General features: G+C 38.0%; 1 protein-coding gene across 2 annotated transcripts in view; it reads right to left on the bottom strand.

Annotated features, from left to right (window-relative positions):
* The window catches only part of STXBP5L (syntaxin binding protein 5L), a 205,773-nt gene that overhangs the window by 55,458 nt on the left and 126,575 nt on the right, over positions 1-23,740 (bottom strand). For both annotated transcript variants that reach the window (XM_086464591.1, XM_086464596.1), the window contains exons 13-17: positions 22,226-22,293; positions 21,045-21,085; positions 17,569-17,786; positions 13,400-13,572; positions 4,923-5,048 (exon numbers count right to left, since the gene is read on the bottom strand). In XM_086464591.1, the coding sequence (XP_086320717.1) occupies positions 4,923-5,048; positions 13,400-13,572; positions 17,569-17,786; positions 21,045-21,085; positions 22,226-22,293 (626 nt within the window). The remainder of the gene's footprint in view (positions 1-4,922; positions 5,049-13,399; positions 13,573-17,568; positions 17,787-21,044; positions 21,086-22,225; positions 22,294-23,740) is intronic.

The raw sequence follows: 23,740 nt of genomic DNA, 5'->3' as shown, positions 1-23,740 counted from the left end.
GATGCACCCACAAGTGCTGAGGGAGTTGGCAGATGTTATTGCTAAGCTGCTCTCCGTCTGGATGGAGGTCATGGCAAACAGGAGACGTGCCTGAGGACTGGAGGAAAGCCAATATCACTCCAATCTTCAAAAAGGGCAAGAAGGAGGACCCAGGAAACTACAAGCCAGTCAGCCTCACCTCCATCCCTGGAAAGGTGGTGAAACAGCTCATTCGTTCTGTTATCTCTAAGCATATGGAGGAAAAGAAGATTGTGAGGATTTCCTCTTGGTTTCACCAAGAGGAAATCATGCTTGACCAATTTGATAGCCTTCTATGATGGCATGACTGTCTGGGTAGATGAGGGGAGAGCAGTGGATGTTGTCTACCTCAACTTCAGCGAGGCTTTTGACATCGTCTCCCATCACATCCTCATAGGTAAGCTTAGGAACTGTGGGATAGACGAGTGGACAGTGAGGTGGATTGAGAACTGGCTGAAGGACAGAGCTCAGAGGGTTGTGATCAGCAGCACACAGTCTAGTTGTAGGCCTGTAGCTAGCGGTGTTCCCCAGTGGTCACTACTGGGTCCAGTCTTGTTCAACATATTCATCAGTGACCTGGGTGAAGGGACAGAGTGCACCCTCAGCAAGTTCACTGATGATACAAAACTGGGAGGAGTGGCTGACACACCACAAGGCTGTGCTGCCATGCAGCAAGATCCAGACAGGCTGGAGAGTCGGGTGGAGAGGAACCTAATGAGGTTCAGTAAGGGCAAGTGTAGGGTCCTGCACCTGTGGAGGAATAACCCCATAAATGAACACGGGTTGAGGGTGACCTGCTGAAGAGAAGCTCTGCGGAGAAGGACCTGGGAGTTCTGGTGGACAGCAGGTTGACCATGAGCCAGCAATGTGCCCTTGAGGCCAAGAAGGCCAACGGTATCCTGGGGTCCATTAAGTACAGTGTAGCCAGCAGATCAAGGGAAGTTATCCTCCCCCTCTACTCTGCCCTGCTGAGGCCACATCTGGAGTAGTTCAAGAGAGACAAAGAACTACTGGAGAGAGTCCAGTGGAGGGCTACAAAGATGATGAGGGGACTGGAGCATCTGTCTTATGAGGAAAGGCTAACGGACCTGGAGCTTAACCTGGAGAAGACTGAGAGGGAATCTTACCAATGCTTAGAAATATCTAAGGGGCGGGTGTCAAGAGGATGGGGCCAGGTTCTTCTCAGTGATGCCCAGTGACAGGACAAGAGGCAACGGTCATAAACTGGGACACAGGAAGTTCCATCTGAACATGAAGAAAAATTTCTTTATGTTAAGGATGACAGAGCACTGGAACAGGCTGCCCAGGGAGGTTGTGGAATCTCCTGCTCTGGAGATATTCAAAACTTGCCTGGATGTGATCCTGTGCAACCTTCTCTGGGTGAACCTGCTTTGGCAGGGAGATTGGACTAGATGATCTCCAGAGGTCACTTCCAATCCCTGCCATTCTGTGTTTCTGTGATTCTGTGTGATTCAGTTCACACTAAAAGTGAGCTGTGCACTCACCTCCACCTGACTTTTCTTAATATAGCTCAAAAATATCTTAAAGGAGGTAGATGAATTTGTGTGTGCAAAAACAATAAGGAAAGAGAGAAGTAACAAGATGGAGGAAGGAGAAGCAGAGTAGATAGAACATTTTCCTCTGTTGTACTTTTCTTCCTCTGCTTCCATGATAAAAAAGAGTGTTCCATATAGCAAATAGAAAAGGTAAAGTGTGAAAATGAGGTGAGTTTTTCTTATTTGTCAAACTCACAAATTACGGCATAATTTACAACTGTGGCTCAAATTCTACACTATTGTTTTTTACCTTTGAATTAACACTGACTTTAGTACAGCATCTATGGAAATACTATGAACATACTCTTTTTTTCCCATTGATTCTTCACTGACCCATAGCTTAAGCAGCTACTAATAGACACCAGCATAAAGCATGTACAAATACACTTTTATTTGGCAATGTTTTGCGCTTATGTCGAAAGATCATAAGGTGCACTCATAAAACTCCATGTTCTAGGAATGTAGATTAATATCTTTAAAAAAAAGTAGTATCTTTAAAAAAAGAGTAATAATCTAGTAATTTCAGAAATTACTAAAGTCTGTTTTGCTCAATAGAAGAACAAAATAATTTTTAGTGAACTTCCCTGGGACAAAAAGGAACTCTGTCTGTCCCATTTGTTAGAAGACCATTCTGTGCAATGTTTTAAATGTCTTCATGTTTCTTGACACAAACTGACTGACAAAGAATCGTAAAAAATTATTTTGCTATTTGTTTTTGGCATGATTGTATTTTGCTTTAAAGCACATATTAATTGCATTAATATAAAAAGCATTGTCAAAGAAAGCATATTGAAGTAAAAAAGACTACTAGTGTAAAGTGTGACAGCAATTGCTGTGTTTGTATGTCCCCGTGTTCTAGGAGAACAAAAATAAAGGAGTGAAAACAACAAGTGTCAATCTTATCTGTTAATACTTTAGGGAACAAAAATTATAGCCATCTGCATTTTGAAAATGATTAACCTGAGATGTATTAATTTTGGAAAACATGAGTCACAAGAAGAGCTAGTGATCATTCACTCTGTGGTCAGCAAATTAACAAAATGGATCATCACTTCCTAGCCTGCACTTTTCTAAACTTCTCTAAGTTCACACACAAGCATGAATATAATATTTTTTTATACCTAAAAAAATTACTTTACCAAGAAAAATCAGAAATTGATCACCAATATTGTAACACTTCTGAGGAACAATAAGAAAATCTAGACAGACACTGCTATTAACAAGGCTTAAGATAAACTGCTAACCTCCCAGTGTTCATGAAATCAAATACAAAGTAAGCATAATGAATATCTCAATTTTGCACGCTGAATAGAATTAGTTGCTAGGAGATATTCTGTTCTGTAGGTATCTTTCATAGAAATGTCATAAAATCCTCATCAGATATTTCTTGACAATTAATATGTAGATTGGCTGAAAATTTTTATCACATGAGCTGGTAATAAATTTTCAGAGAATGCTTTCAGTCCAACAGAACATACTTTAAAACAAATTTATTGTTTGTATTTAACCTTGTAGAACTTCAGTTGTAATTGAAGCATTTTGTAAGTTTTTATTTTCTCCTTTCATAAAATAAAGAAGTTTTTTGATGATTTGTTTCAACAGAAATAAAACAGATGTTAACACTTCTAATTCATAGTGTTTGGTATTGTTAAAAGTAAATAAAATACATTCAATAAATGTTCACAATGTCTGAAGTCTTTTATCTTTGCTGGTGACAAAGGTTTGTTGTATATATCTTGCTTTAGTCCTGTTTCCTGACTGTGGTAACATCAGGGACACTAAGTTCCTATTATTTGTAATTTACAGCTACAGAAATAAAAGTAATTAAAAGACTGGAAGTAGACACTCCAGAACACATTATCATACGCTTTCCTCCTAGTTAAACTGGTTATTGTAGGAAAACAGTTTAGACAAAAGATGACCCAAATAACTCTACAACTAGTATGGCAAAAATGACATATCCTCGAGCTTCACGCTGAAGTGGCAGTGTTTTTCCACATTGAGAGGTTAGATAACAGGAGAAAGCTAAAGTATTAAACAAAAATTCTGATGAAAGATAGGATTGTACCTTGTTATAGGCCCAAGGAAAAAGTTGAGAGAGACAAGAGACAGGGAGAGAGAAGAGACTGTAGAAGAATTTTAAAGAAATCAGCCTTTCTTGGATAGCTTTTGTAGGAAAGTCAAATTTACGTTATTGCGCTATTTTATTGATACATGCATTTATTTCTGAAACACTCATGTACTTAGTATATGGTGTTTTAAAGGAGGCTGTCCTGTAAAGTATTACTGCTCCTAGCAAAGGAAACAATTTAAAGCATTTGATTGAATCAGGTATGGTTAGGAAACCACTGTGAGTACTAGCAGAACTGCGACCTGTCAGAGTAGTTTACAAGTGAGAGCATGGTGTGATTATTTCTGAAGTCAGATGCTGCCTTGAGGCCTGAGACCTGCAAGGGAGCAAATTAAGCAAAACCCAACAATTTGCACAAGTGACAAATGCATCTTGGTATGGTAAAATAAAAGAAACTTCTAGAGTTCATGAATAGGAAACTGTCTGGAAATTCAGGCCAAAGACTTGAAAAAACAACCCCTAAATGACAATATTTTTGCACAAATGTAAAGGCTATGCATAAAATTTCCAAAGTCTCTGAAGAGAGTGGCTTACTGAAAATCAGGAGCCAGACATTACAACCTACAGTTTTTATTGGAGTAACACCTTCTACAGGGAAAATAATTTTAATGTATCTAGGTGCCTTTCAGTGACAAAAAAACTTTAAAAACTGGCAAATAAGTTGAGGAAAAAAGTATACACAGATACGCTTACTTGCATTTCCATATAGAATTAGGCATTTGAATGTTCCTTACTCAAATTGCAACTTCAGGTCACTGGTTCTCTTGCAAACAGAGATTAACAAAGACATGAAACTGCTGTTCTCAGAAGATAATTTCCAACTAAGACATGACGTCATGAGAAATTCCATTTAACACTTAATCACATCACCATTTTCTATGAAATGTATTTCACCTTGGTGATCCTTTCAAAATAACTTTAAAAATTACAGATTTGAAAGGTAATTAGATTTTATTTGAAAGGACGGACTGAATAATGTGAAAAGATTCAGTCTTTTAAATAAGAATAACAAAAGTATTGGCAAGAATGGCAGTTTAACATCTCACATTACAATCCTATGTGAGTTCAAATAATTTCTCTGGGTTATAACATGTTTTGATTATTTTTACTCTGATGTAAATTGTCTGCAGGAAACTTCAAAGTATAATTGGAAAATACATTATTTAGTGCAATAAACAATAACAATAATAATGTGACCTTAATTTTGAGTTACTTACAGTCCATAAGCAGAGTTTGCAGCAAGACTAGTAATCTGTTGTGGAGGCTCACCATCCACCCACACCAACTGAACAACAAGATCTGCTTGGTATCCAGGAGGCATTCGCACAGGTCGAGTCTTAACACTGAGAAGAGGTACAAAATAAGAACAAACAAACAGACCAGGCCATGAATAACAACCGCTTCTCTTGAGAAAATACTAGTGAAGCACAACCCCTTAACAAGTACAGAGCAGTACCAGCACTTGCAGCATACTGTGCATATGCTTATACACTGAGACTAGGCATTCCAATCAAAACAGGGATATTTTGGAGGAATTCCAGGTTCTGACTTTCATTTCTGTCGTAGACACAAATCTGAAAACTTCAACATTCCCTACAAGAGAAGCTCTGGAGGAGATGTAGGTGGGGGTCAATAAAAATAACTTTTGCTTAATAATTTTTCTTTGATTTTCATTTTTCAGAATATTTTCTTATGCTATGTAATGCACACTTAAAAAATGATCATGAATAATCAACTTGAATCGAAAACCTAAAATACTTTCTTCGGAAACTTTGAAACAGGACATTTCTGTATTTTTAGAACTTTCTTCCTCTGAAGTAAAGCATAACAAAAAATGCAAAGAGGCCAGAGAAGATGAGAAGATGTACTTTTCTGTAGTGGTCCTCACCATCATACATTCAAAACATATGGACTCGACAATTCTACTTGTCCATCTAATGCAAACAAGTCCTGTTTTCTTAGGAGTATAATCTGCTAATATGTGATCTGGTCTTAATGAATGAATGTTTCCTACATTAAACCTGATATAAGTATTAACACCTCTAGATATTCTGTCATGGCAATTTCAGTGACTTGCAAAGCAGGCAGTGAAGGTGTACGTATGAAGGGGCAGTGTAAGAACTGAACAGTTCCGTATGAGTGCTTTATGTGTGTTCTTGACTGGTAGAACTTAATGTGATACTATGCTGAAAGAATTATGATGCAATAACAATACTTCGAGGTATTAATATTATTCATTAGTACATTCACGCTGTAGGTAGTAATTTATATGTAAAGCCCACTAGCCAGTGCATTTTTACTGTAGCTGTAATGGTGAGACTGCTTATATTTCAGCCCTCTGCACGCAGTCATAATAGGGCAGTCTATCACATATAATCCTCTATTCCTGTGAAGAACAGTACCCAAAGAAAGACTAAGAATCAGGAGAGGAAGGAGAGTAGCTAGTTAATATAGACATGGACAACACATTCTGAAGAACTTCAATTTTTGGCACATAATATTTCTTTCTGCTCTAAGTGCTTCTATATACATATATCTCTACCATAAAAAACTTAAAATTTATCCTATCTAATGGATCTTAGAGATCTTTGATTACTTTGGTTACGTAGACTATCTCCTGTACATTACTATGATGTGGCTTAGCAAGCTTTCCAAGCAGCCCTGGCCCATGCATCTGAAAAGATGATGGATCAGATTGGAAAAAAAACCAACTAATTTCTATTCAGAAGCAAATAAGTAAGCAAATAAGTAATATCCTTATTTCAAGAGAGGATATTCAACCTTTTCATTCAATAATCAGGGCTACCAGGTTCTTTATAGCTACACTGACTGTATCTGTCGGGATGGAGGCCTTGGGGGCAAATAAGGTTACCTGCAATCTTGGAAAATTGAAGACAGATGCAGAAAACAAGTAAAATGAAGTAAAACATTACCATAGAATGACATGAGGGCAAAAGTTCTGAACAAGACAGCTCCAGTAGCACAATGGACAATGTACAAAGCAAACAGTGCTCTAATTCTGACAGAAGTTATAAGGAACAGAGGGCAGTGCAATACTTCTCACATTTTTATGGTCTCATATAGAGTATGAGAAAAGACTGGACATGGATGTACCTTATAATACAAAGAGATAAAATCTCCAGATCATTGTTGGCAGTAGAAGCACTTGAAGATACTTTTTGGAGAAGTTCTTAAAGCATAAGGACTATTTTCTTAATAAGACCTTAATATCTGTGGTGGGTTAACCTCAGCTAGCTGCCAGGTGTCCACCCAGCTGCTCTCTCACTCCCACTCCTCAAAAGGATGGGGGTTAGCAAATAAGACGAAAAAGCTCATGGATCGAGATAAAGACAGCGATATCACTAACCAATTACCATCACAGGCAAAACAGACTCAACTTGTGGAAAATTTATTTAACTTCTTTCCAATGAAATATAGAGTAGGAGAGTGAAAAATTCTTTGAGAAGACAAAACTGAATTACCCTTTCCCCACCCATCCCTTCTTTCCAGGCTCAATTTCACTCCTGACTCCTCCACCTCCTTCCCCACAGCAGGGATGGGGAACAGTAGTTGCGGTCAGTTCATAACACTCTGTGTCTGTCACTCCCTCACGCTTTTCCCCTGCTTCAGTGCAGGCTTCCTCCAAAGGGGTGCAGTCCTTCAGGAACAGACCGCTCCAGTGTGGGTCCATCACGGGCCACAGTTTCTGCCAGAAAACCTGCTCCTGAGTGGGCTCCTTTCCATGGATTTCAGCTCCTGCCAGAAGCCTTCTCCAACATGGGCTTTCCATGGGCTGTCTGGGGACAACCTGCATCACCATGGTCTCATCCACACAATGGAGGGGAATTTCTTCTCTGGTACCTGGAGCACTTCCTCCCCCGCCTCCTTCTCTCACTTTGGTGTCTGCAGGACTGTTTCTCACACTTTTTTCTTGCTCCTCTCTTTCACAGCTGCTATGCAGCACTTTTTGCCTCTTCTTAAATTGGTTTTCCCAGATGCACCACCTTCTTGGCTGTGGGGCTCAGCCGTGCCCTATGCTGGGTCGGTTGAAGCCGGCTGGAACTGTGTCCAGCATGGGGCAGCCCTGTCCGCTCCCCTCAGAGGCTGCCCTGTAGCCTGCCGCTGCCAGCGCCTGGCCACCAGCACCTCATACAACATCCCTGGTAACTGCCTTTTCAAAATACATTGACACCCTATCTTGAATTGTTTAACTGTTTCAGTAATGGTTTATGCTGTACTGCTTATATTTTTATTGTAGGGGGTTCACTAACCTTGTCAAACCTTTCCCTTATTTACTATTTAATGAGAAAGCCATTCCTCATCTATCTTTCTAAACGCATTTCCTTAACAGTGGCTTGGCATATTGTTCTATTTCTTTTGCCTGTCGTACTGTTCAGACCTTACATATCCATTTATCCGGGGCAGTAATCAGCCACTTGGCTCGGATCTTGTACAATGGACATCGCTGTCTTTATCTCGATCCATGAGCTTTTTCGTCTTATTTGCTTCCCCCATCCTTTTGAGGAGTGGGAGTGAGAGAGCAGCTGGGTGGACACCTGGCAGCTAGCTGAGGTTAACCCACCACAGATATTAAGGTCTTATTAAGAAAATAGTCCTTATGCTTTAAGAACTTCTCCAAAAAGTATCTTCAACATACTTGTACAAAGTATTGGCTCGAATCTGTCATAGTAAAGACATGACAGCACAGTTCAGTAAGCGGGATGTTTTTCCCATCCTCCTCTTCCTGTCTTCCGATTGTCCAGAACCAGCTGTGAAAACAGACCTCCAGGCCACTGGTCTGGACCACCATTCCTCACTTCCCTGCTCAGGGTTACTGCAGTTGCAAGAACAAAAGCAAAGCACTCAACAGCCACAGTCTTGACCCAAACTGGAAGGGAATATCATCATGACAATGTGTAAATAGTGGAGATGAACAGCTTCTTACCTGCCTTGTTAGAGACAAGAAAGTAACCACTTACATTTTCTTGCATAAGGATCCTTGTTGTTGATAGACTGCAACAGATACAGCAACGTACTACAACTTTAGCATGTCAAAAAAAGATGGCAGCCAAAAAGCAGTGCTAGCAGTAGTGAGTGTGGGTTGACCAAGCGAGAGTAAGCACATGGTGTAGCAGGGTTGCACAAGACACCTTGTTGGAACTAATACACAGCTGTGTCAAGCCTGAAGAGAGGAAACAGCAGAAACAGAAGCTGGTGCAAGTGAAGCACCAGCTGGTGCAGCTGGTGAAAGAGCTCAACAGTTTGTTGTTAGATGTGTGATGCCTTTCACAATCATCTGCAACTATCTGAGTTCCTGCAGCCTCCCCAAACTCCATAGCTCTATCAGAGTATACCTATTATACCTGAGGATATGGGATCACATATCTAGGTATTGCACATCTGGATACCACAGCAGAATATATGCAGCATTTCAGGATAAGGAATGAGATCTTCACTTGGATCTCCAAGACATAAACATCTCCTTTCACCTTCATGACCCTGACCTGCTCATTCCTTTTCCCCTCTGTGACTGCAGAAGTACATAAGTTGTGTGGCAAGGTATTGGTAGTGCTGCAGGGGTGGCCTCTGCCACAGGGAGGACACAGCGTCATTCTAGCTGGCTCTGCCACAAACCCATTGCAGGATACAGCTAAGGCCCTCAGCCAAGGAGAAAATGCTGCCTGGGAGGAAGATGTGAGAAAACAGCACTGCAAGTACCAAGGTGAGAGACAAAGGCGGAGAGGACGTGCTCCAGGTGCAGGAGCAGAGATTCCCCACCAGCCTGTGAAGAGAACCAAGGTGGTGCAGATATCCACACTACAGTCTTTGGAGGACCCTATGGTGGAGCAATGGGATATTTCCTGAAGGAATCGTGGCTTGTAGAGAGTCCACGTGGGAGCAGCTTTACCCTGAAGGAATGCACCCTATGGGAGGGACCCCACAACGGAGCAAGAAAAGTGTGAGGAGGAAGGAGCAGTGGAGAGGAACTGTTATGGGCTGACCACAACCACCATTCCCCATCCCGCCTGTGCTGATCGGAGTGGAGGAGTTGGGAACGAAGGAGTGAAGTTGGGAAAAAGGGGGGTGGGGAACAGGTATTTAATTTTTGGTTTTGTTTCTCACCATCCAACTCTATTTTAATTGGCAACAAATTAAATCACTTTTCCCAAAGTTGACTGTTTTGCTTATGACAGTAATTGGTAAGTGATTTTGTGTTTATCTCAACCCATGATCTCCTCCATTTTATTTTCTTCCCCTTGTCATGTTGAGGAGAGGGAGTGACAAAGTGGCTGTGTGGGCACCTAGCAGATGGCTAAAGTCAACCCATCACAGCTGGCAATAACTTTATATTGTTTTCTATTACCAGCAAAACTCTGCTCAAAGTTTTGTGGTTTCGTATCTGTTCTGCTAGAACTAAAGCTTTGCCCTTTCCTTTGTTCACAAGATACATACCCATGAGCATTTCTGAAGTCACACTATCCGTAAGCTTAATGAAGTCCTGGATTACCCAGGAGTATTTGTGGTGAGAACAACGGGACAAACATCTGTGAACTCAAGCTTCTAAGGGAGAGGGGTCTTTTGAGATCAGAGAAAACAAACTACAAACAAGAGTTGTATACGTCTGTGGATAAGCATTTAACAGGCATACTAGTGGCGATGTTTCCATCTTGCACCCTATTTTCAGTTTTCAGCTCCTGCCCTTAAAAATGTTATAAAAAATACAAAACAGGTAAATGAGATGCAAGAAGCAAAACTTTAGTCTAATGCCCTTTCAGCTGAGCAGACATACTTTCCATCCATATTTTCTAATGGATAACTGATGATGTGGGGGAACACAAGAGTCAAGCATGCCGCTATGGTGAGTTCCAACAAGTATCTGTTGAGGCAATCTTTTCTTCTCCTAAACAAAATACCTTGAGACTGACCATGGCTGCAGAATTAATTCTGATCTTCTTAAACATGTTTTATTATGGTATTACTTTTCCAATGTGTTTTTAACAAGAAGCTGAAAAACTTAGAGAACTTGAAGTGCCTTTAAAGTTTTCTTTCACATTGTTATTACCTGAGCAAAAAAAGTAAATGCCTTCCTCCCTCTATTTTTCACTGCAAATTTGTGGACCTTCTTTGGTAAGATGGGTGTTATTTCACAGGGATTTTCTTTAAGCATAGAATAAGTTGTAGTTGGTGAAAGACCAGAAGACTGGAGTAAAGTAGTTTCAGATTTCATGATTCAGTTGGTCATTCCCGTGTTCCTGTGACACTTTCCTCTTCAAGGATGTTTGGGTTATTTCCCTGGTTTTGCTGACCATCTTGCTTGAACAGTAATGTTGACATTTAGTTCTTCTTCACCTTGTTTTGGATTGCTTTTTTGGGAAGTGTTTATATTATAAGCCTAAACAGACTGCAGGAGTATGCACAGAAGGAATGTAGAAATTTCAGTGATTTCTTTGACATGTTGTTATACCACACCAAATTTGTTTTTTGCAAAGTTTTGGGTTTTAGTTTTCTTCATGAGATAATCACAGTCCTTTATCATTTTGGAGCTACTTGGAGCTAGTGTCAAAATTCTTGATTGACCTAATTTGGGGATGATACTAAAAGTCTGGGAGCAAAGATTTACATTCTGAGTACAACTTTTTGATGACAGGATTTACATCAAAAATATTTATCTGCATAATTACAGATACATCATTTTCTTATGTTATTATGGCTGCATATTTCATTATAAAATCTTCTGAAATAAGAAACTGCTGCTTCCTTCAAGATAAAATTTACTTTCGATTTCAGAAAAATGCTAAGTTTTCTTTACTTCAGCCCCTTCAATCACTTTCTTTCTACCTATTCACAGACACAAACACAGTCACTCTTTGTGACTAGCAAAAATTATGTAGTCTGGAGTGTGACCCATTTTCTGGAACAAGGTTGAGAAGCAGATACAAAAATAAACACAATGGAGCCAAGATTAAAAGCTAGCCTGTATATAAAATTTTATGTGGGTTATCAATATAGTTCCAGTTGTGCACTCACCCTTCATGGGTAGGTGGCTGCAGCTTTACACTATTATCACTGTATCTTATGATCTGTACTGCTGCCCACCTGAATGACTTGCATATAAAGTGAACGGCGTCATCTAGGTCTCTACTGGGTTTTCTATGTTTCCAGCACTACTGTCACTTTATCATCATAATTCTACTTAGAACAGATTTTTTTTTGACAGACGAGGAATGTGGACCTGGTTAGGGTTTGGGGGGCAAGTGTGGATATTTATATGCCTTTTCCTATTGAAAATATCAGAGTGTACACAGTATACTTTTACATAAATGTAAGAAGGAGTATGGCAGCAGTTCTACTAGTATGATTACTTTGACTTTGACAAACCACTTCTCTGCCAAAATAAGTTTACATTCACTTTGTGTAAAATGGGACAAAAACCAGTTGGCCAGCTTAATGTGAGATTACACGGAATTAATCAAACTTCTAAAAACTTACCAGCAGAACCTCTACTGGTTCATTACAGCTTTTCTGCCTCTAAGATCAAAAATTCCTCTCTTCCCCAGACCAAATCAAATGAGAACCCCTTAAGGGAAAATCTTAGCCACTGGAAGAATCGATTGCATTCTTGCTGATTTCAATGTCATAAATAGATTTCACATTGGGATTTTTTTAATAACTTCTCTCTGACTTTTTTATTGATTTTCATGATTTACATTATTGATTAAACTGAGGTAGGAGGTTCAACTGTCTGACTGAATGCAGCAGACAAATGAACAGGATGCCAAAAAATACCATTAATTTTACAAGAACAATGTCACGATATTGCTTTTAAATGTCAGTGTTATTTTCAGGAGCTCAACAGCCCAAAGTATCTGCAAAATCAGGCAATGTTAGTTCAAACTGCTTTTGAAATATTTAATAATAATTAGACTGAAATAATAATGGATTCACTAAAATGAGAGCAATTGTTATCAGCAGTGCACTATAATTGCTGGAAAATTACAGTTTATGGAGTTTTGTGCAGAATTTTCTTTTGAAACTATTCGAACGAATAATTTATCTGCCTTATTAGTAAGAACGTATTTATCTACTCCAAACAGTGGCAGTGTGTACTCCAGCAGACAACAATTTGCTTCTTTCTAGAGATTAAACACATATACACTTCCACACAGTGCAACTGTTCCATAGTTTTATATTTTAAATATTGTTTTATGAGTATGAACAGAGTTTCCATCCCTTACACACCATAAAATGCTTACACTTCTTTCACAAAGAAAGATTTTAGTGTTGTACTAAATAACCAAGGCGGGAAAGCTTTGCACGTGTCTGTTTTACAGAATTCTCTTTGTGAACTCAAAAAAAAAGGTTCCTTGGAAATTCCTTGATTTCTTCTGTAGTGCTTGTACTCTATTCAAATTGTGGGTATGAGATAAAGTTTTAATCCTAGATCATACTGGAAAATTATAGCCAAACATTTACAGTAACAGTTAATCTTCTCCATAATTACTTCGAGCCTTTTGAAATCACTTGTTGATTATTTTGCCTTAATTCTTTTTTTTGTTCCATATTCTGGGTTCTTCTCATTTTGTGTCACATACATATGATTAACGTCTTTTTTCTTATAGTTGATGGATTGTTAACACAACAAATAGGAATGCTTTTTAGAAAGACAGATCTTTAAACGATAGCATAGACTTACCTAAGACATGGGATACTATCCTTCATTGTTCCTTCGCATGATACAGTGTTGGTGCTGCCTGAAAGGCTCTTTAAAGAAGGAAGCTGGGAGGAGGCATCTGGAAATGCAGGAATTATTTCCGGTTCAGGAGTAATGATATCTTCTACTTCATACTGAAGTCGCACCTCTAATGACTTAAATAAATAAAAAGCTAAGTTATAATCTAATAAAGAAAGCTGCTGAAAGTTCTGTTGCTTTCAAATGAGTATCAGTAAACCTTCTTTTAAAAATAAACCCCCACATTTATTATCATTTGCAGGCAAAGAATACTGTCCTTTGATATTTATACAGCCTAACAGCAACATCTGATAAGAACCAGTCATCTACCTACGCTGATGGAGAAATACATAGGTATATTCTTCCAGTACTGACTTTGGTTCAGGCCTTTTATTGTAAGTGAAAGGCAAGAATACAACTTTCCAGAATTTCTTGTGTAAAGAGAAGTTAATCACTCACCACCAAATAGATAGTATTTTGGCATAAGAAGGCATCATTCAGGATAAACGTAAAGAAAATTTTCTGCCTATTTTCTGTTATCTTTTCTCTAAGCAAATTCATTGGCAGAATAATCATCAACTCTGCTTCCTTATTGATAGTACGACAGTCTCTGCAAGACAGGTCTTAGACAGTATGTAGAAACCTGACAGTGTGGGCAGTACTGATGAACACACTTCGTTTGTCCACAGGTGGGGTTCAGGAAATCAGAGATAACGGCACAGATATTTCTGTATTCCTTAGAATGAATATGAGTTTGGCAGATTCTAGAAAGCAAAGTTCAAACCAGTTAGCTTTTGCTTTCTTTCTGGGCTCTCTAGATAGGGAAAAGGAGACCAGCCAGGCCCAACCACCCTTCCATTCTTTTCACTAATTCAGGAAACCTTAACTGAAGGTCTCCAAAACACAGGGGAAACTGGACAGTGAGCTCAAATCTATGTAAGTAAACATAAGTGAATATTGAGCAATTCTTTCCACCTCACTAATTGTCCAAGGAGATCCTCATTTTGAAAAGAATAAAAACAAGGTACAGCCCTCAAAGAGACAATGTCTTGTGATTACTGGCTGCACAGTAACTTCAGTGCTGGCACCCTGAAGTGATCAGAAGCAATTGCAGATGTAGACACTGCAAACTCCATCTTAGTGATCTCTAACTGAGACATCATGTGTACCAGAATGGAGATTAAGAAAATATCTAAGTTTTATGAGAATTGGGAGATAAAGATCAGTATTGAAGGCTCTCCTATCTCAAACATTATGTTAAAACACACAAGATTTCAGGAAGAAGTGATTCTGCTCAACCAGAAGAGAGAGTCCTTTCTCAAAATTTCTCTTTTTCTTCTCCTTGCAAAATACATGGATATTTTTTGCCTGAATCAGCTGAAGAAATTTATGGACAACATTTGCTTTCGAAGACTAATGAGTGAAATACTGAGTTCAGGAAAATCTAATCTCCTGTAAGTAATTGGCGCTGACTGAAACAATTTATAATGCTGTTCAATTTTCATGCAGGACTGTAGTAACTGTTGAAGAGTTATGTTCTTCTTCTTCCCATGTTAGAAGTGCATTGTTCTTCTTTGAATGTTTTTCTTTGTGTCTTCTGTTTTCTACTAAAATTAATTTTGTTAAGTTCTAGCTATTGTCCATTTGCAGAGAGGTGGAAAAATTTAGCCTAATAACATGACTCTGAATTTTTTTTTACGTTTTTGTCCCTGCTTTGACTGGACCTTGGAAGGGGTACAGACCTGTTGTACCAATTTATTTTGTCACACGGTAAAGAGCTTTTTGGAGGATCCCATCACTAGGCTCATTGCTTCTCCTTTCTCCGTTCAAACTAGTGTAAACTTTTTTCCTATGGTTCTTCTCAAGAGTTTTGAAGAGGAGCTTCACTGAGGAAAGACTGATCATTGAGAAAGTGATCATGTTTAATAGTTATCTAGATATCCTTTTGAGACAGGATGGACTAGATTCAGATGAGCAAACAACAGCAGCAGCAAATGCTTTTCACATAACCGCATGGCAATGGCTCCAAGGTTGGATATGAAGCAGAATTTGTCTCATGCATAATACTTGCCTCCAGAATCTGATATGGAATGATGCAAATAATACTTCTATTGAGAAAATACCAGGCACAGCCTATGCCTTTAAGGCATATTCAGCAGCAGACTTCCCTGCTACCTTTGAGTATCTTCCACACTTCCCATTGACCACAGCAATAACATTACAAGACTGATGTCAGGCAGTCAAACCAACATGGGGTCTTTAAAATGCTGGGATTTGTAGATTGAACTCAAGGTGAGTTCAGGCTGCCTGCTAGAGAAGGGAGGATGCTAAGTGTTCATCTTAGGTAGCAAAGAAATTCTGAGTCTGACCAGCTCAGTCTTGGTATAGACAAAGCCAGACACCCTGAAGTCAGGTACATATTCCAACAAAGACTCCTATACTTTTTATTAAAAAACCCCACCATTTAAGAGTCAAGACTTGAATGCCTTCAGGAAAAATGTGGAATCCAAGAGATGAGGCCCATTTCAGGGATGCACAAAACCCAGGGGAACTCAGTGACTACGCCACCAAGATTAGATAGTATTAAAACAACTCTTCAGAGGACAATTGCTCATATAAATATTTCTTAATTACAGATTAAATCTGAGAAACTATAAAATTGCAGATATTATAACACTTCAGAAAATCCCAGTTCTGATACAATTTAGCCACAAGAGTAGAAGACAGGAAAATAAAGAAATTAAATGATATGTAATAAAAGATGAGGTGTATTTGCTATGGAACAATGTAAGAATACTGAAAGGTAGTAATTTTAGCAGCATTATACACGAGCTGGTCAGTAACCTGAAATTACTGTTCATTACTTTTAAAACTTTCCTGAAAGGATACATTCAGCTAGCTTAATAATTGCTGGGGGGGGGGGTGGGGGTGGGGGGGCGGGGGGGGGCGGGGGGGGGGGGCGGGGTAGGAAAGGAAAACAACAGAACAGCTATAGGTAATGAATTTCCTTACCAGATGGCACACGGCTGCAGGCCAAAAATGACACATGTTTTTGCCAGTCTAGAACTATAGACTTTCTACAGTATATTAAAATAGTGTGGAAAGGAAAAGAACTGCGATCAGGGAAGGTGGAAAATGAAAGGGAAATTTTGGGTCAGCGCCTGGGGTTTATTGAGAGCTGGCAGACACAAAGAAATACTTTCTGGCAAGAGAGTGTCTGGAGTTCGAAACTCCAGGACCAAAGAATGGCAAGCCTGAAGGACAGGAAGTCATGTTTAGTTTGGCTTTGCCTTAAGAGTAGTCTCTTGTTAAACCTAGACTTAAGAAAGAGTGTTTTATGTTATAAATGCTGTTCACCCTCACTGTTAGCAGTGGTTTTGGCTTCTGTGCAAAACTGCGAGGTTTAAACCAAAGTCAGACTCGCTGTACAACGATAAGTACAAGGTGACTGCAGAGCAGTTAAAGGAATATGAACTATATGATTCTACCTGAAATAAGTTAACTGCTTAAGACATGAAGACGGAAAAAGGAGTATTTGAACAGGAAAAAGCAACAAAAACTTGGGAACATATTAAGTGCTTGTCTATAAATAATCTGGCATTTCATATAGTGTCCATTTTCAGGGAAACAATGTCAGCATAAGACAGAAAAAAAATTAAGTCTTTTTATTTTGTTAAAGCCAGTGATAATTTTCCATCCCCTTGTGGTACTAGCACTCTGAACATAAGCTAAAGAGACTAAATACTTGAGTAAAAAGAGCACTATTATGTGTGTACACAATATACATTATCTGATAAAATCATACAGCAGGCAGCATTTTTAGAGCAGGTAAGGGGAACAGAGATTTACTCTATCATAAAGTCGCAAAAGCAAACTAAGTCTGTAATCTGTACTGTATGTTACTGTTAAAGCAAAAAAAGTGGAAAGTTGGTTCCCATAAACTCAGTTAGATTTTTGTCACTACCTTCAGTAGGATCAAGATTTCACTCAAAAGGTTTAAAATGGAATGTCCCTAAACCTGGATCTAAACAGCTTGGTATTAATTTTATTCAAGTATAAAAGCACAGACACAGCAAGGCAACTTGATTTAGAAATTATGTTCTTTTATAAGAGTAAAATTCTGAAGGACTTACTGCAATTTCAGTATTTACTTCATGTTTGCTGAACCTGTAAACAACCACATATGCAGAAACTCCTGCCACACAGAAAATTCGGCTTTCAGGACACCAGTACATCATCTGAACAGCAAAAGGATCTTCTTCCACAATCTCAGCTGTTGCTTTTCCTTCTCCCGGTTTCTGTTTTTCAAAGACTTTTGATGTTTTTAATTTGTACAACATCTGTAGAGTAACTGGAATGTATTAAAACATATAAAAAATACTGACTATCATGAAGCAAAACAGTTCTAAAATTCCTCAGTTCCCATTTTCTATTCAGTTGTGGCATAATAAAGAATCTTATGAAGGCCTAAGAGGAGGAAAAGATGAGTATTACACAATACAGATATTATTCTGGTCCACTTTACTGGTAGAATATGTATTTAATACTACCAAAACAGATATTTGTCTGTGAAATACTTCTTAGTATTTCCGGGGACATGATGTTAAAGGTGCATGTTAACCATTATGTCCACAATTGGGTTTATACTTAGTGTTATAGAGAAGCTCTTATAATGCTTCTGTTTTCTTAATGAGATGTGAAACTAAGATTTCACTTGTCTGAGGTTATTGTCTTTCAAGAATGTAAAGATTGTATGGTAATTCAAGAGAAAATATTATGCAAGTATTCTGGTGGCCTGGGCAACACAAAGACTTTCTGAATGAACAGGAGTTCTAAAATGTTTTGAATTTCTTAACTAATAAGTATATCTGTATTCATACCTGTATATAAAACCTTAATATCCAGAAGCCTTTGTCAAGACTAGAACTCCACTGCAGTGAATTCTAGAGGTAAAGGAGGGATTATAACTAACCCCATTTTGTTTTATTGACATTCCTCCCTGGTTTTTACTACTTTTACATTAATTTATCAGTGACATTAATTAATAATTGCATAAGGTCAGAAAAAGTACGTCAGGCCCAGCACCTATAAAGGTGTGTATACACATAAAGGCAAAGCTGTTACGTATGTTAGTGTCATTGTGGTAGATAGTCTAGCTAGTTTGTGCAACAAGAGGAACAAAAAGATGACAGAATGGGATTTTAGATATGTAACTGGATGATGAGCACAGCAAAATTACATTTTCGTTTTGCAGTGCAGATATATTCCAGGAGTCTTAGCATACACAATTTTTTGTATTTTAAAGTATTAGCATATAAAACGCTACCAGATTTTCACAAATTACAGGTTCTTCTGTAATGAATTCGTAATTCTTCCTGCCTTCTGTGGCAGTGGAAGAGGCCTCAGGATGCCCTTAGTCCCAGTAACAAATCTAAAGTGGCACTTCAAATCAGACATCATGGATTCATGTATACTAGGACTGGAAGAGTTACAGAATCATAGGACACAAGTACAAGGTGAGACTCTCTATGCTTCTACGAATTACTAGGTACCATCTGCACAAGGGGAAATAAGAAACAGCAATGGCTTTTGAGCAAAGATACATTTGGAAAACTGCCTCAGTGGCTTAGTAATTCCCTGTCTCCCAAAAATCAGTACTTTCAGAATCAAAATTACACAATTAAAATACATCTAAAAGCAAAGTATTTTGTGGCTTTGAATACCAGTAGGATATTATGTTTGCTATGGAATCTCAAATGAAATCTGAACTCTATTAAAAAAGTTGAGACCTTGTAAATAATAAAACTTTGTAATAATTAAAACGTGGTAAATAAAAAGTACCAAGTACGGTACCAGTAATGAAGTACATACCCCAAGAGCAGGGCATCAGAGATGCACTAAAAGTATCATTACTATCGAAGGGATTGTGAATATCCATGATCATCTAAGCTTTCACCTTTAAGAAAAATTCCTATTGCAGTTTGTACATACTGATTAGTGCGTTATGTTTACATTCCCTAAGAGAATTTTTTTCTTTGCCCCATTCCTGCCAGAATTATAGAAGAAATGACTAGCACATTGGTTCCTGTGCAATGGATATGCTAAATGCTTTGGAGTCTTGCAACAGTCTGTATTGTTTCACCCTAACTTTAATGCCTATATTTGCACATTCTTGACAAGAGCATAAGTATGTAATGAAATATGCACAAGACAAGGTCTAATGCCTCACACTACTTCTCTAAATAGAAGTCATTATCCTATTTTTGTTCATATTAAAGCTCTCACAAACTTCTGTCTTTGCAGATAAACTCCTGTTAACATCATCTGAATTTTTTCCTTTTTGGTGTTCACCATAACTTTAAAATACTGGAAGGTGTAAACTCTAAGCAGCATGTATCTATTTTTCCTCCATTTCCAAACAGACAAATTATATAATAAAAACCCAACTCATAGTCACGTTCAGTTGACATGTTGATGTAAAATTCCTTTGTGAAATGAGGCTTTGGAAATCCTCATTTTCTCCTTGTCCATCCTGATGAGTGAAAGTATTTGATATTAGACAAAAAGAGAACTATCTGACAAAGTCATCAGGTTTAGCTGACATTAAAATCTTCTAAACATTCCCCACATGTGACTGGAAATGATAGGCCTATTAATCATTACAAATCTGTGGCACAAAGTGGAACTAGCAGGTAGTTTAAGTATCACATACTCAGTGTTCTTGGCAAGCATTACAGACTGGTTATTAGGATCAAATTAAATCTCTCTATGCCTAATATTTCAGAAGTTTTCCTTCACACTCTTTTCTTTAAGAGACTGATACCTCATAAAAGAGATATTCTACCCATACATCCCTGTACCACAGAAGAGACAGAACACAAAGCAACTACTGCAACTTTTGTGAAGCACAGTCACATTATTTGAACCAGAATATTTTAGCTTTCAACTAAAATGTATGTATATTTTTAATATATTTTACTAATAAGGACCATATACATTTTCTGTAGGGGGAAATGCCGGGTTTTGATATGTGTAGTTAGAGCTAGAATGTGTGAAACAAGCATTTTCTGAAGCTTTTTCCTGCTAGGATGAATGGAAATGCTTCCCAATTATTTTCTGGAACCTAAGAATGGACAAGGAAAGATTTAGATCTTCTCCACCCTCACCAGATTAGACATGTATTCGGATGTATTATTGTATTTTAATGTTTTATTTTTACTTAGTTGTAAAAAAGACTATATAGTACTCAGAACAGAAGAGACATGACAACTGGAACTGGATATTAGATCTAATTGAACCCACTGTTATACACACAAGAAGATTATGCCCTAGGGTTTTTTTACCAACACTTCATCCTTCACAGGTTTTGGTTTGTTGGATCTGGAGTTTTTATTCCTCTTAAAGACTTTCACTCTTTTCTGTCTAATATATCTCATTAGCAGTGGGATTTTTTCCCCTAATTTAATAAAAATTTGCTTCATTTCACCTCATTATTCCTAATTATATCATCCCAGGTATTACCACTCACACTGTTAAATATCATGTTATATATATATATGTGTGTGTGTGATTTGTCAGCATTATATAAAAGTGAACTTTAGAAACTTACTGGCAGAAGCATCCCAAAACTTTACTGATCCATCTGCATGGCTTAAAAAAAATATAAAAATTAAATGTGTTAAAACAAGATGCAATTCTAGGATATCTTCTACTTTCAGTGAGTGATAAATACAAGCAGAAAAACAATATTTTGCTCATATGGTAACTCTCTATACCTTACTGATAACATACAATGATATATATATACTAACTATAAGAAAATATTGTTATTTGTTTGATTATGTTAATAAAACACTTTTTCATGCATTTCCTACAGAGAACTAAGCCCCCAATGAATCTTAAGATCACAACAGCAAGAAACTAATTCCCATACTAACGACAAATTTAAGTTACAGCACTTCTGGCTTTGCAGTGGGCCAGCATCAAGCGTATGCACTCTAAAAATGCCATGTATAACGAACTTTGAAAGGACAGAGGGTAAATTTGTTTTGCTTAATACCTTACAGGTGTGTTCTTTTTATTAATACAAAATCATTCCTGAAGTAAAGCTGGAGAAAGGACACATTCCTGTTTAAAATGAGAATAATCCCTTCATCACCTTACTGGTACTATTGCGCACATCATAATCCTATTTTTGAAAACAAGAATTGAGTATTATTGATAATAACAATTTATCAAATATATTGCTATCATCAGCATGGCTGAGACCAGAGGGAAACACAGAGTGCATCACCGCTGAATAGCTTCTGTTTTAGAGCATGTCCCCTTGAAAATCCATCAGGCATTTCTTCTACTGCAATCTGAGCCTTTCTGTGCCTCTTTGCTATGTGGCTGTCTCACTCACAATGTGAAATTCATCCCAGTGCACCACACTCTCACTAATGCTGGGGTGTTAAAATGAATTCCCAAACTGTCCCCAGATACAAAGTCCCCAGAAGGCCAAAGCTATAGAACAGCTGCTCCCCTTTTAAAAGCTATTCTCTACGCACTTCAAGGCCAAAATATCCTCTTGCAATGGATTCTCCTTCAACCCTGAGTACAAAGTTCTATATTCTACAGCAAATGAGAATTTCTGTAGTGACTGTACACAAGGGAAAATACTATGTGCCTCAAATGAAGAAGCTAGGATATACATACTCTGAAGGGCCAACTCTTATCTATAGCTAACCCACAATCAAAAGCTGTAGACACTAGTGTTTTAAAACTACCAATCCTCAGTTTCATTCTCACCCTGTAATAATGATTTCGGGATATGTCTGAGCTCCAAGGTTCCATGCTCCACCACTGATGGGCCATTCCTAAACAGACAACAAAAGTACAGAGATCACAACTAATTCTGATGAATCTTGCTTGGTGAATTTTTAAACTCAGGAGCAGACAACAACTTCCTCCAAAAAGCAATAGAACTCATAAAAGGAGCAAAATTGTGTAGCATTCAAGGCTTTAAAAGCTTGAACATTTTTATAGTATCAATTAAGGCTTTTGAAACTTAATAATAACTAAAGTTCTATGTTTTAAAAAATATTTCTGCACAGCTAGCACTCAACAATTCAAAACTGAACTAGAGGAAGGTGTAACAAACAATTCTGTAACTTTGATTGCATGACTTCTGGACACTGAATAGACTGAGGATCTATTTTGAGGATGAAGAAGCTGGCCCAGAAACAAGTATCTGAGCATAATGCCACAAGATATGAGATAAGGGAATGCAACTTTTACAGAACATATGAAATCATCATCTCTTTTCTGCCTTTTGTTTACTAGTGTCAAGACTCTCATTCTCTTCCTCATTTTGCTGGTAGAGCAAAATGCTGCTCTGTGCCTAAAGCTCGACATGTATGGATACAGGATGTGGAGGATGACATATGTGCAGAGTGGGTGAGAATGTGTGCAGAGAATAAGTGGGTGGAAAAAACTGGGAGCACGAACAGGTTATGTGGATACACAGAGTGGATGTTTGTGGGTACAGAAATGGGTGGGTGGCAAACAGGTGGCTGCCCACATTCAGAGTCTATGTTTGTATGTGCAAAAATAAAGTAAGAAGGTGTGCAATGAATATAGGCATGTGAAAGGTTTGGGAAACTATGTATGTGAGGTAAGGATAAATAAGCAGACAAATTCAAATAAGAGAAAAAAAATACTTTCTGAAGTACTTTGCTGAATCAAAATATAAAAGAAGTAGATCGGGCCCAGTTTCTCAGTTCAGGGAAAACAAAGCAGCTTCAAGGAGAATACTTCTGTTAATATGAATAGGAAACTGACGATATCCGATCTGTTTACCCAATATTTTTTCCAATTTATTTGTTATGATGGATTGGTTCTGGTCCAAACATAAACCAGATTAATGCTTGAAATTCATAAAATAATTGCATTTTCTTTTTATTTCTGTAGCTTGGCCTGTTTCTAAAAGGATTACATTAAGACTTTGGCAGCTCAGTAAAGTAATTACCAACACCCCTGTTTAATAAAAATCTCACAGACATGCTGTCAACCTTCAACTTTCACTGAAGCTTTTCTGCTAACTTCTTTCAGACAGAATGTTTTCACTTTTTTCTTTGATAGAGGTAGCTTATCCATACAATTTGAATTGTACACTGATGGCTTTCCTTTAACTCAATCTGATCTGGCATAACCCCAGCAGCCTAATGATTAAGTCCTATATAATGGTCATTAATGGTTGTGTTGAAGTGATGGTGTTTCTGAGAGACAAATACCAGGCCATAAGCATGCTGCTAAATTGCTGGT

The sequence above is a fragment of the Leptosomus discolor genome, chromosome 1 (genome assembly GCF_034619465.1).
Source record: "Leptosomus discolor isolate bLepDis1 chromosome 1, bLepDis1.hap2, whole genome shotgun sequence".
Classification (NCBI taxonomy): Eukaryota; Metazoa; Chordata; class Aves; order Leptosomiformes; family Leptosomidae; genus Leptosomus; species Leptosomus discolor.
The sequence above is the reverse complement of the archived record's forward strand: the minus strand, read 5'-3'. Positions and strand labels throughout refer to the sequence as shown.